Source organism: Oxyura jamaicensis, chromosome 18 (genome assembly GCF_011077185.1).
Source record: "Oxyura jamaicensis isolate SHBP4307 breed ruddy duck chromosome 18, BPBGC_Ojam_1.0, whole genome shotgun sequence".
Taxonomy (NCBI): domain Eukaryota; kingdom Metazoa; phylum Chordata; class Aves; order Anseriformes; family Anatidae; genus Oxyura; species Oxyura jamaicensis.
The window spans coordinates 1312459-1324907 of record NC_048910.1 but is presented as its reverse complement, the minus strand read 5'-3'; the positions used below and the strand labels follow the sequence as shown (position 1 = coordinate 1324907).

Here is a 12449-nt window from a genome sequence, read left to right as displayed (position 1 = left end):
GGTTGTCCCCATTTCCCTGCCCCATGGACCAGTGCCTAGGGTCCAGCACAGGCTGTGGCTGCTCCAGCCTGGTCTCAAATAACATGGAGAGAAAGAATCACTCTGCAAGATGCGCCCTGCATGCTTCTGGAGCAGCCATCTGCAGAAAGGAGAGGTTTAGTAAGTGCGGTGCTAGTGCCACAAAGAGGCAGTCTGAGGGGTGAGAATGCCTTCAGGTCCTTCTGGCAGCTGTGGGTTTAACACACAGGGTCTTGCTGTGAGAACTCAGCATGCCAACGCAGTGGTGATGTGCAAATGAAGGTAATGGGCAGTCAGGGCAGCTGAGTGCAATGGTCTGTGTCTTTAGTAAAGGTATCACCATAAAAGTGAGCAGTTAGCCCTTAGCCCTTTGGCTCATGCAGAAAATGGAGTGTGCAGAAGTGCAGCAGTGATGCATGACAGCTCCAGCACCGCCTGGCAGCCCGGGCTGCTCCTAGGGAGGCACCACGCTGCACGTGCCTGGCTGCTCCTGGGAGCGTTCCTGTGCCATCATTATATACATTGATCCCTGCCCCTGCAGTCACCAAGAGAAGAATATTCACCCATCACTGTCACAAGCTTCATTTCTGTGTCCCCTGTACAGAGACTGCTGCAGTCTGGCAGCAAAGAGCAGGGATGGTGGCCACTGCAATGGGAATGTGGGTATGTGATAACTGTGGGCTGCGTGTGATAAAAGCAACAACCTACCACTGGCTACTCTCCTTGTGGGACACCAGTACTCAAGACAGCCTACTTTATCCTCATCTGGAAAAGCAAGCCCTCCCCGCAGAGAGACTGCAGCGCAAAATCACAATACTTGTGATGTCAGTGAGGTTTTGAGCTGAATGGGCCTTGAGGCACACAAGGCAAAGTCCCCCCGAACTACTCAGAAGAGTGATCTGGGATGCATTGCATCAGCAGTGCTGAATCTCTAACCACAGTTAACCAGCAGGGCAAAATGCAAGGTTTAAGCTGCTCTCCTCTCCATGTTGCTGGGTGATAGACAAAAGATGTAATACATCACTTGGCAGCCCAAAATGGAGTGACACAAATACAGAAGTCAAGTCAAATCATGACAAAAGTCTCTCCCAAATGCGGCATGCAGAAGTTTGATTCTGTAAAAAAAACCACCCTTTTTAAGAATCATACATTGATGATAAAATGAGTGAATTGGACAGAAATCTGGCTGTGAACATCTGCGAGAATGTGACCATTCAGGATTACCTAAGTACTCCCCTGGAAAATGAGTGCTGGGAAAGAGATCTGGAGAACAGAGAAGGGCTTGATGGACCTGGAGACTACGCGACGTGAAGGGACTCACACACTCACAGCCTGGGACTGGCGAAGTCCCCATGCATCACGGCTCCCGCAGCTCCCAGCTGACCCACCACCAGTGGGACGTCCCCGCTGCCCTCCTACCTGGGTGAAGTTGTCGAGGGCTTTGTGCAGGTTTGCGTGCATCCCGGTTGGGGCCTCATTGGTGATTTTGATTGAGTTCTCCAGAATGCCCTGGGGAATGATGTGGCTGTCCAGGGAGGGTGCTGGCTCCGCGCTAATGAAGACACGGAAATCTTGGTGGCTGCTCTCACTGTGCTGCTCCAGCTTCTTCTCCAGAGAACTCAGCCACTTGGCCACCAGGTGGATGTTCTGGCATGGACAAAGGGGACACGGCTTCATCAGTCCCCCCCCGCTGACACCCACATTAATTGGGCACCAAATCCATCACACAAATGAATGGCACCCACCAAGCCTAAGCACTGGAAGTTGATACTTGCCCCAAGAATTACACCTGTGCGTAATTCACAGCCCCAGATATCCTGGCACATCACTTTTAAATTCACAATAGTCAATACAAATAACCAGCAATTAAGCAAGCCATTCATGGGTTGTTTGTGTTCTCAGGGCTGACAATCTCCTGTTCATTACAGTTACGTATGGCTGATAAAGTAATGTTATTTCCCCAGATGTTTGTTCATTTTTAGCAGAGTAACGGTGAAGACCATCAATACCAGTAAGTGCAAGTTAGTGGGAAAAAGTCAAGCTGGTGGTTTTGCAAAGACCTTTAACATAAAATATTTAATTATTCATGTAATAGTTACACATATCTGTCAGAAAATTAAGCAGTTTTATGCAGAGATCATAAAATGAATGCAGACTTGCCTCACTTTTCCAGCTACAGTCCTATATCATTTTCTAAAATTCCAGGCAAGAAAATAGCTTTTCTTACATTAGGAACAGGGCAGATCACCCACAGCAGGGGTTCTTGGTCTAAAACCACCATAATTTTAAAGTTAGTTGTGTAATCCAAGTTGGCTCTGCTAACAGACACTGTGGAAGGTGATTTATCCCATCCAGAGACAGGACAAGGAACTTCCTAAACTTAAATTAAAAGCAGATGCCAAAAAGATAAACTGCTTGCAGGTGGCAAGGAAATTACATTAAGGAACCATATTATAGACTTAGAATAAATATATATCACCTATAACAAGGATCAGAAAGGAGCTCTCATGGTTAAATAGCAGAGTAACAGAGACTATTAAGAGTAAAATGACATTCTTCAGAAAAAGGAAATCACGTCCAAATGAGAAAAACAGAAAACAGCACAAAATCCAGTCATGGTAAGGCTGAAAACGATTTTAAAAAGCAATCTTCTGAAAACCATAAAAAACAACAATAAAACCTTCTCCAGGCACAAGAAACTTACCACTGAGCCTATAAAACTAAAAGATGATCAAGGTGTATAGGGAGTGCCCAAGAAAGGCAAGGCCACCACAAAACGGCTCATATTAGGAGGAATATTCACTGCAGACCTTGGGGAGGGTCGCCTCCTGTTTCACAGCCTGTTTTACAGGGGCAGAATCACTCACATGCTGAGGCTGGAGGTCATCCATCCAACCCTCCTGCTCCGAGAAGGGTCAGACAGAGCTGGTTGCCCAGAACTGTGTACAGATAGGTCTTTGAATAACTCCAAGGACTGAGCCTCCACCACCTCTCTGGGCAACTTTTCAACCACCCTAACAGTAAAAATAAATATAAATGATTATATTTAAGGAAAATCTCCTCTCTTTCAGTTTGTGCCCATTGCCTCTTGCTCTTTCATTGGACAGCACTATGAACAGCCTGGCTTCATCTTCTGTACTCCCCCTGGCACAAGGTATTTAAACCAACTGATAAACCCCTCTGAGACATTTCTTTTTGAGGCTAAATAACCCCAGCTCTCTCAGACTTTCCTCATATGACAGATGCTCCAGTCCCTTAATCACCACCAGAAAGATTCTTAAATTGAAGCAGTATATGAAGAGTTTTTAAGACAAATAAATAAACTAATAATAACAATTTACTAGGACCAGATGGTAGCCACCCTAAAGAAACTCAGATGTGGAAGTGGTCCATTACTGCTCGGTAGGCACTAGGCAAACTGGTAGGAGCCTTAATAAGCAGTGAATCAACACGCAAACGGTGTGAATTAGAGAAAATGAGAAACCTAAGATTTCCAACCCATTGGGAAGCTAATAGGGGGATGCCCAAATCTGAGTGTGTCACCATAAACTCCCACTGCGGTTGGTGGAAAGGCAGAGGTATCTCCAGAAGGTCACCACACCAGCTTCAGGAATCACCCAGGAAGGTGGAAGAATTGCCTCCATGGGGCCAGTATCTCTCCATGTTTGGACCTTAATCCAAATAGAATATTTATCTTTCACTTAATGATATTGCAGCTAAGGGAGAAGGTCTCAGAGACAAGCAACCAATTAAGGCATAGGAAACAGGCTGGGAAGCTACTCACAGGGTTTGAACTGCTCACCATATTCAGAAACCACCTGAAAGAGTGAAAGATTAGTGAGCTGACAAAATTAGTCATAAGACAAACTAATTCCAGGTAGTAAAAACCAAACCTGATGGCAAAGAATTGCAAAAGTACACCATCATTCTAAACGACTGGCTATGATATGGCAGAAGAAATTCAGTGTTGATAGATGCAGTAATGCACACAGAAAATCAACGCTAGCTATATATATGTGTAAACAACGACGGGTTCAGAATTAGCTATTACCACTCAGAGATCTCAGAGTCCTTATGGTTATTCTCTGCAAATAACAATTCAATGCTTAGCAGTGCGACAGCAATCAAACGTCAGCAAAGGAACAGCAAATAAACTGGAAACATTATTATGGCACTCCATAAATCCATGGCAGGCCTTCATCTTGGATGCAATATCTAGTTCTCATTTCTCTGCCCCCAGAATGATATAGCTTCCATTCAACAAGCCACAAAATTGACATGGACTTGCCAGCTTGGAGAGAGAGAGATCAGGGCGGAGGTGATGAATCAAGGATAACAATGTAGGCATGAACAGAGCAGTACACTCTTATATGATGCATAACTAAGTTGAGAATTCATTGTATGATACAATGGTTTTGTGGAGGTTGAGAGAATCTGGAATGAAGCTGAGCTTTGATTCACAGAGACACATCGCTGTGTGTTTGCCCTATTCATACCTCCTTTCCCTCAGCATCAGGGCCTGCCTTCTGACAAGCAGGCAGTTGGGCTGTCTGCCCCAGCACAGTGCTTTTATGGACTGAAGAGCACTGAGGGAACTCCCTCGTCAAAACACAAAAACTTTTGTGCTGGAGGTTTCAGTTGCCTCTCACAGGCTACTTCTGGAGAGATTCCAGCCAGGACTGAGAGAGGGGATGAGCAGCTGCAGAGAAGGAAAGGCTGAGGTGCTTTGGGCACAGGTTGGGATGGGAATGGTGGCCATGGTCACAGGATGTTAACAGGGATGGATCAGCACTCAGAGCTTTTCCATGAGACATGAAGGACCAGATGGCAACACGTCTCTCCAGAGGAGCTGTGGGCACCTCAGGAGAGAAGAAATCTGGCTAAAAACTCAGTCACTGGAATCAGCACCCTTTGCACATCAGTGACTGTCCTTGCATGTTTACCACATCCTTGCCAAGTCTTGGGTGCAAAATCCAGTGTCACTTGTAGAGAGATCTTTTTAAGGATTGACATATTTCCATTTGGTATCTCAACCATACTTTTTTTTCCCCATGTATATACTTATATATATATATGCAGTTATGGTGAAGGCTGATTTCTTGACCCCTAATAGTGACTTTGCATCCAGTGCACGTGGATGTTCATCCTGGCTGTGCACGCACCACAGCTCAGCTCTACAACAGTGCAGCCAGCAGGCTCCCCTACCTTCTGCACAGAGCAACTCCCCACCCAGCTATCACAAAGCAAGAGCTCTGGTCTGTGTTTGGCTACACAGGCACATCTTCAGTACAAGCTGCTGCTTCACAGTGGCTTTCTGCTTCTGGATCTGTACCAATTTTCAAGGGTACTGGAAATGGGCATGTCTGAGCACAGATGTCTGGAGCTGAACTAATCATCCCACCGGGGCATCATGGAGAAGGTGGCTCATCTCATCCTAACCCAGATGCAAGCACTAAATCATAAAGTAACAGAGCAAGTGTGGTTTCAAAACCACAACGTCTTCTAAAAATGTGCACTAAACAATTTCCATTTTCTTTCTCTCTGTGGGGCTGGGTATAAAGTCCACCAAGATCTCAGGGAAAACTCTTATGGGAAAACTCTATCTCCTTGCCCAAGTCCTCCATGTTTTAGATGTTATAACGAACTCCCTGCCACTTAGTAACTTGTTTTGCCCTTTTTGCACAAGATTTTATGAGGTTGTGTCTTGGTTTCAGTTAGGACAGAGTTATTTTTCCTCCCAGTAGCTGGTAGGGTGCTATGTTTTGGATTAGGATGAGAAGAGTGCTGATAACATGCTGATGTTTTAATTGCTGCAGAGCAGTGCTTACACTAAGCCAGGGACTTTTCAGCTTCTCGCTCTGTCCTGCCAGCGGGCAGGCTGGGGGTGCAGCAAGAGCTGGGAGGGGACAGACCCAGGACAGCTGACCCAAACTGGCCAAAGGGGTATTCCATACCATCTGACGTCATGCTAAACAATATATAGGGGTGGCTAGCCGGGGTGGGGGGCCAGCTGCTCAGTGATAGCCTGGGCATCGGTCAGCGGGTGGTGAGCAATTGCATTGTGCATCACTTGTTTGTACATATTAGTAGTAGTAGTACTATCATTATTATTACTATTATTTTCCTGTCTTAATAAACTGTCTTTATCACAGGCTTCACTTTCCCATTTCTCTCCCCCATCCCAGAGAGGGAGGGTGAGCGAACGGCTGTGTGGTGTTAGCTGCCAGCCGGGTTAAACCACAACAGGTTGTTTTGATACCTTATGTTAAATAAATTGTTATACAACTCCTGCCACAAGTCAGCCTCAGGCTCTGATGAGGCAACTGCTTCACACATGGACACCTTGCACACCCAGTCCTGCTGCCCCAAAGCTGATTCACGTGACTGGGAGCAACATTTCTCCCTTAGAACTGCACACATTCAGTCTCCTTCCCTGAAAGGATTTAGGGTTGTGCTGATGTTATATGGGTTAAGTGGAGTCTGAGGCATGGGATCAAATCAGGAGAAGATGCCTGAACAAAGCAACCCTGTTCTGGGGAAGAGACGCTCCACTGTAAACACCAACCATACGAAGAGCTGCAGACAAAATGCAATTATATCTGATGCTAACACACCAGTGCTTGTCTGAGGTATTTAGGATTTCAAGAGATGAGGTAATTCCCAGGGTCCAGGCAACCAACTCAGTCTAGAAGTTCAAGAATAAAGCAGGAATGGACCAAAACACATAACCAAAGTGTTTTAAACAGCTACAGAGATTTAGTAATTTAAGGGAACAGCTCAACAGAAAAGCATACGAAAAACTGTGCATTAAGTATCAGTTTAATCACAGACTATATACCTGACCCTGCTTTCATCTTTAATTGGCAGTTTCTTCCTACATCTGCTTTTGTGGTGTTAGATGGCTGAAAAATAATTGCTTTAGCTTGTGTTGACATGCCACCAACAATCATCATTTGTCAGCATCACTGCCTTCAGTATCACAGACAACTTAAGAAACACTTCTAAAAATAATCAGAGCATTTATGTATTATCCTTTTGTGATGGAATGGATGGAAAAGAATATATGCAGTAAAACATGAGTTGATACTAAAAATTCATTATTTGATCAAATGAATACTTATGCAAGAAGCAGACATAAACATACAGTTCAAAAATTTTTCTACTAAAAGGACAGAGATGCTGTGGAAGAGATTCACAGGTTTGAAGGAAACCTTGCAAATTAATTCTCAGCAGTCAGATAACACAACTAGACAGAACATGACTAATGACAACATATGCGGTCATAATAATTGAATGTTATGTCAATTATCAATAACGACACAACACAGACAATGCTTCCTTAACACCAACCACAGGTGAGCTACTGAAGAACCACCTTCCCTTGCTTGCTTGGAAACCTGCCTCCTGATGGTTTCATAGACTGCTTCTAGCTCTTCCTTGGGAGAAAGAGAAGTGAATTAAGCCCTGTCCACTTTTCTATGGCTCAGGGCTTCACACACTCCCTAAAGCACACTGTGTAGTTTACACTGCAACAGTTTTTGTGTACTCCTGATTCCAGAAGACCTCCAGAAGACACATTTATGCAGGACAACGCAAGTTAATTCATTGCTTTATTTTTTTTTCTTTTATTTTCTTTTTTTTTTTATTTTCTGTGTTTTGAGGTCTGTGAAAAGAGCTGTTGTGTAAGACAACTCCCCAGCATCTCCACTTTGTCACAGCTCATGGCTCAGTCTCGGCTGCAGGTAAAACTGGGTTACAATGTCAAATTCATGGGCACGTTACCTTTCTTTATGAATGCAAAGATAAAGGAGCAGGTGGGAGCCAAATCGTGACAAAAGCAAACAGCTGACAAGAGGGTGAAAAAAGGAACCTGAAATATCTTCCTCTGCACACTGACCATTAGCAGTGTATCTCACCCTCTGTTATCTCCCTACTTTGCATCACGGAGTATGAGACAGAAAGCAAGCACCAGAGAAAGAGGGTCCACGTGCAGGGCTGGGGGGTATGTGCAGGAAGATGGGAACACCAGAGGCTTTTCTTTGGGAACTAACTTCCAAGCACCTCTGCGTGCCTGTACTTCACAAGGCGGAACGTATATCACAGGATGCAAGTGTTGCTGTGGTAACTATCAGAAATAGCAGCACATACATACAAACCAGACACTCCACAGCACACTCCCTTTGCTGACAGTTGCTGGAGACCCTGCACGTTCCTGAGAGGGGCTCTCTCCTTCACGCCTTATCTCCAATCACTTCCCTGAGCAGCAGGAATTAGTTGTGTTTACAACACCTCATTCCCTTACAAGATTCTCTCAGAAAATTGTCACCGATTTAACAGTAAATCTGAAAGCTAGGCTTGGCAGTTCAGACAGCCCCAACACTTCCATCTGCCTGCTCATGGTGGACTGTAAAACAGTACAGGGGCACTGCAGGTCTGCTTCCCTGGACATGCTCACTCTCAGTGGTGGTGTGGGGTTCCACCACACAACAAGGTGCAGGAACAGCTCCATCCTCCTTCAGCCAGCCCTACGATCCTGTGAGTACTGCTACAGGACTCAGAGACCAAAACGGATGAGCACGCACCCTCCATTTCCGAACCACCACCACCATCTGCTCACAGGTGTCTGAGGCCGAGCTATTTCTGAGCAACAAGCTGGGCTGTAGGTCAACAGAGAGGCCACCCCAGAGCTCCAGAAGAGTTTTACTCTTTCTCTGGCATGTGTTTTATCAGCTGAGAAATTGTGGCAGAGTTCCTGCCTCTGCAAAGTGCTTGGATTTCAGCAGCAGCCATCTGAGGCTTCTCAAGACCTCACTCCACAGGTAATGCTCACCAGCAAAGAACACGTTTGACCCCTGCAGAGCCCGGGATCTTAGCTCTCCCTGAAGTCCTCAACCTTTATTGATCCCCTCCACACACAGCTCTGAGGCTGTAACAGCAAGTCTAATTACTTTGCTGTCTAGACCCTCCACTGAGCATGCTGTCCATTGTGTTACTGTGGGCCCTACGATGATCCCCATCATTTTACTCGGGCTGGGCAAACTAAGTGGCTCAATGTCATCTACAAAGAGGGACTTCTCAATCCTTGTGTGTCCCTTCCAACTCAGGCTATTCTATGATTCAATGGTTTCAGTTTTTTGGTCCCTGTGATTCTCTGCTCACCATCTTAGCCACTAAGCAATGATGAGCATGCTGGCACCACTCAACCTTTTGCTGCACTGGAAACGATACAGCTATTCCCACCTTTTCTTTATGGATGCATCTCCTCTACAATTTGTGGTGTGATTTCACCAGTACAGACACAAAAGCGATACTGGTCTAGATATAAAGGGACTGGCAATGTTGAGTCAAGCCAGTCCAGGTATCAGAGGGGTCTTTACAAGTCTGCTAACACTCAGGATCTTGGCTGGGCCAACACTGGCCATACTAAAGCTGTGTTGCAGTAACCTCACTGCTCTCGTATTTGTGTAAGCCTCACCTGCTGTGGCCGCAGCTCCAAATGAGAACCTGGCCCTTTTCTGCTAGAAGTTGAGTAAAAATAGGATGGTCTGTGACCCTTCCACTAAACATGGTACAGAGAAGGCAAGAAGGCAAATGCAAGTGAGGAAAAGGAACAGAAGGAAAAAAAAAAAAAAAAAAGAAAAAAAAAAAAAAAGAGGGGGGACTGGCCTGAAAATTTAGAGCACTTCCAGGATACCTGCAAGCACCTGAGTGTTGTTAGACCAGTTTTTGGAATGAAGCATAATGCATTCTGCAGGTTCTTGTAGCACAGACATGCCTGAATGTTGAAGATAGTAAATGAAATGTGCATAGGACCATTCCTGGGACTAATGTCAACACAACTGCCCCTTTCTACACTACTGACTCATTTTACACTCCAAAACAGGCTGGGTTATATCTAAGATGTCTACTAGGAATGATCCCTGGCCTATCCTTACTCCTGAGCTGTCAGGGATAGACACAGCCATCTTCATCCACAACCAGGAACAGAACCTGAGCTGACAATGAGACAGGAGAGACAGCTGAGGTCCAGCCCGGCGAACATCTCCTGGCTCTGCTGAACTGACAAGTACAGATATCACCTAGGGGTGATGGCAGATAGGACTGAAAAATTCATGTACAAAGGCAAATACAAGAAGGGAGTAAATGATGAATGAATGCATGAACAGAGCATAACAGGGGATCTAAAGAGAGGCTGGTAGGACCCAGGAGAGACACAGGGCCAGCTGGACTCAGCAGTCCATGGTCAGACCAGAGAGCTTGTTCAAGGGAGAGATGATGGCAGGGCACTGCCCTTCTGAAGAGGTGCATTGAAACCATTTCTACAATGGCAGCTGCCAGCTTGGGTCAGTCCTGGCCCCTGTTCAGGATGTTTCTTTTTTTTGACCAGCAACAGAAAAATAGGGATAACATGGATCCACTTGTATTTTGTCAGAATGTGGCACAATTTAAGGCTTGAGAAGGAATTTGAGTTTGTCCTCACCTCTCCTCCTACCACTCTAATGCTTCAGTCTTTGTTTGAACCCGACAGTCCAGACCTCAGGTCTGGACCTCAACCCAAATACAGACATTAGTGGCAGGAGAGACAGCTGGGATTTGCCAAGCCTGGGAGCAAATGAGCATGAGCTACAGAAAATCTGGACTGATCTCGATTCCCCAAAGTTTTAAAGACAGTGCTGGAGGTTATCTCAACAAAATTCATTTGATAAGATAAAAGATTTAAAGATAGGTAGTGATGAGCAGATGGAATGAACAGCAAAAAAAAATAAAAATAAAAATAAAAAATAAAAAAATGGGTATTTCTCCTTTCATGTACACCTAGAAATGAAAAGATGCTGTGGCTGGAAGGAAAAGTAGTCTTTTTCTTCACTGAAGGAGAGGCTTAGTGCCAAATGCTTTTGTGAGCCTAGAATGGACAATATGTCTCTTATAGGACAGTATATCATTCTTGCTTGAGGCTGTTTGGCAGCGAAGTGCACAGGAAAAGGCTCCATTGTGTTTATGATGCAGTAAGAAGTGCTCTGCCAACATCTGGATCTCATACGGTTTTGCTCTAGGAGCTCACTATTATTCAATTTAGTACATGAAGCTGACTCAGTGAAGCAACAACCTATGAAAATGGAAAGATGCTCAAGAATTAAATTAACATGATTGCAAAGTGAGGGAAATGACATTTTGGCTAATGGATGAAGACTACAATTAAATTGGGAATATCTAATGTCTGAATTCTTCCCTGCATCATTTCATTCAGATCTACAGCTGTAAACATGTAAACAAATTTACTGTTTCTTTGCCATTAGGCTAAAAAACATCATTTGGTGATTTTGACGGTCACTGCCCTAGCAAAAAGCTTCAAAATAGGGCTAGAGAGGGAAACCCAGCAGACACAGCTCACGCCAGCACATAGTTAGTGCTCCTTGATGTGCAAAGCTCTTTTCTCCCTACACAAATGAGACTGCACACACCAGAGACCAAACCTTCACAACCCCAATCACTTTTCCTTGTCTGTGACCATCAGGTCCAACAGAGAACCTCCCTTCATCAGCTCCTCAGTCACCACCATGAGGATATTTTCACCAAAGCCCTCCATAATCCTCCTGGTTTGCCTGTGCCCTGCTGTGTGGCCCCTCCAGCAGTTATTAGGGTGGCTGAAACCCCCCATGAGGAGCATCTCAGCTTCCTAAAAGGTTCTCTTCCACCCTAGAGAGAAGAACAGAAGATACTTCCTACCAAGGACTGGTGTGTAAGGCAGGTTAGAATAATTGCTCCTCAGGTGCCCACAACTACTGACAGGAACTCTGCTTACAACAGGCTCATCATACAGAAACAGGCTTATTATGCCCCCACCTGTGGGAGTGTGGCCATGGGGGTCAACAAGCCCATGGTTGGTGACAACATCAGACTCTTAATGAGGAGGCCATCAGGAATATGAAGAGTTTAGAGGGAACAAAGAAGGGTGATTCGAGGAGCCTTGCTGTCTAGGTTGCTTGTTCTCCAGCCATTAAGGCATGGAAGTTGCTGGGTGTTTGTGGCTGCCAGGCAAAGTTATTGACCAATTAATAGTTAGTGGAAAAGTACTGCTGTGGGGTGAATAGTGTAAGAAGGGAGCCTGTCCTCAAGATGGGGATGCAACAAGGAAGAATGAAAATATGCCCTCAATATGAGAGATGAATTTAGGCCTCAGTAAGAGAGAGCCGATGTTATGTCATCAATAAAGGAGTAGCAGTTACTGATCCTGAAAGAACCCTGGTGTGCGAGTGGTCATTACGCCACATCCACCTAGTGGGGGCATAATAAATTCATGACCTGCCATGAATTCCCTCCCTGGTATCACCTACCTTCATCAGTCACTAGGATGAGCAGTGACACTATGATGTTAAGGGCCTAACACATCAGGACAGCAGGGAAGACAGGAAATCAGACATACAACATCC

The 12449-nt window shown here is 45.2% G+C and overlaps 1 protein-coding gene across 2 annotated transcripts in view; it reads right to left on the bottom strand.

The window, feature by feature from the left end:
* DNAH9 (dynein axonemal heavy chain 9) overlaps positions 1-12449 on the bottom strand; it is a 196515-nt gene that overhangs the window by 21458 nt on the left and 162608 nt on the right. For both annotated transcript variants that reach the window (XM_035342655.1, XM_035342656.1), the window contains one exon: positions 1438-1665. In XM_035342655.1, the coding sequence (XP_035198546.1) occupies positions 1438-1665 (228 nt within the window). The remainder of the gene's footprint in view (positions 1-1437; positions 1666-12449) is intronic.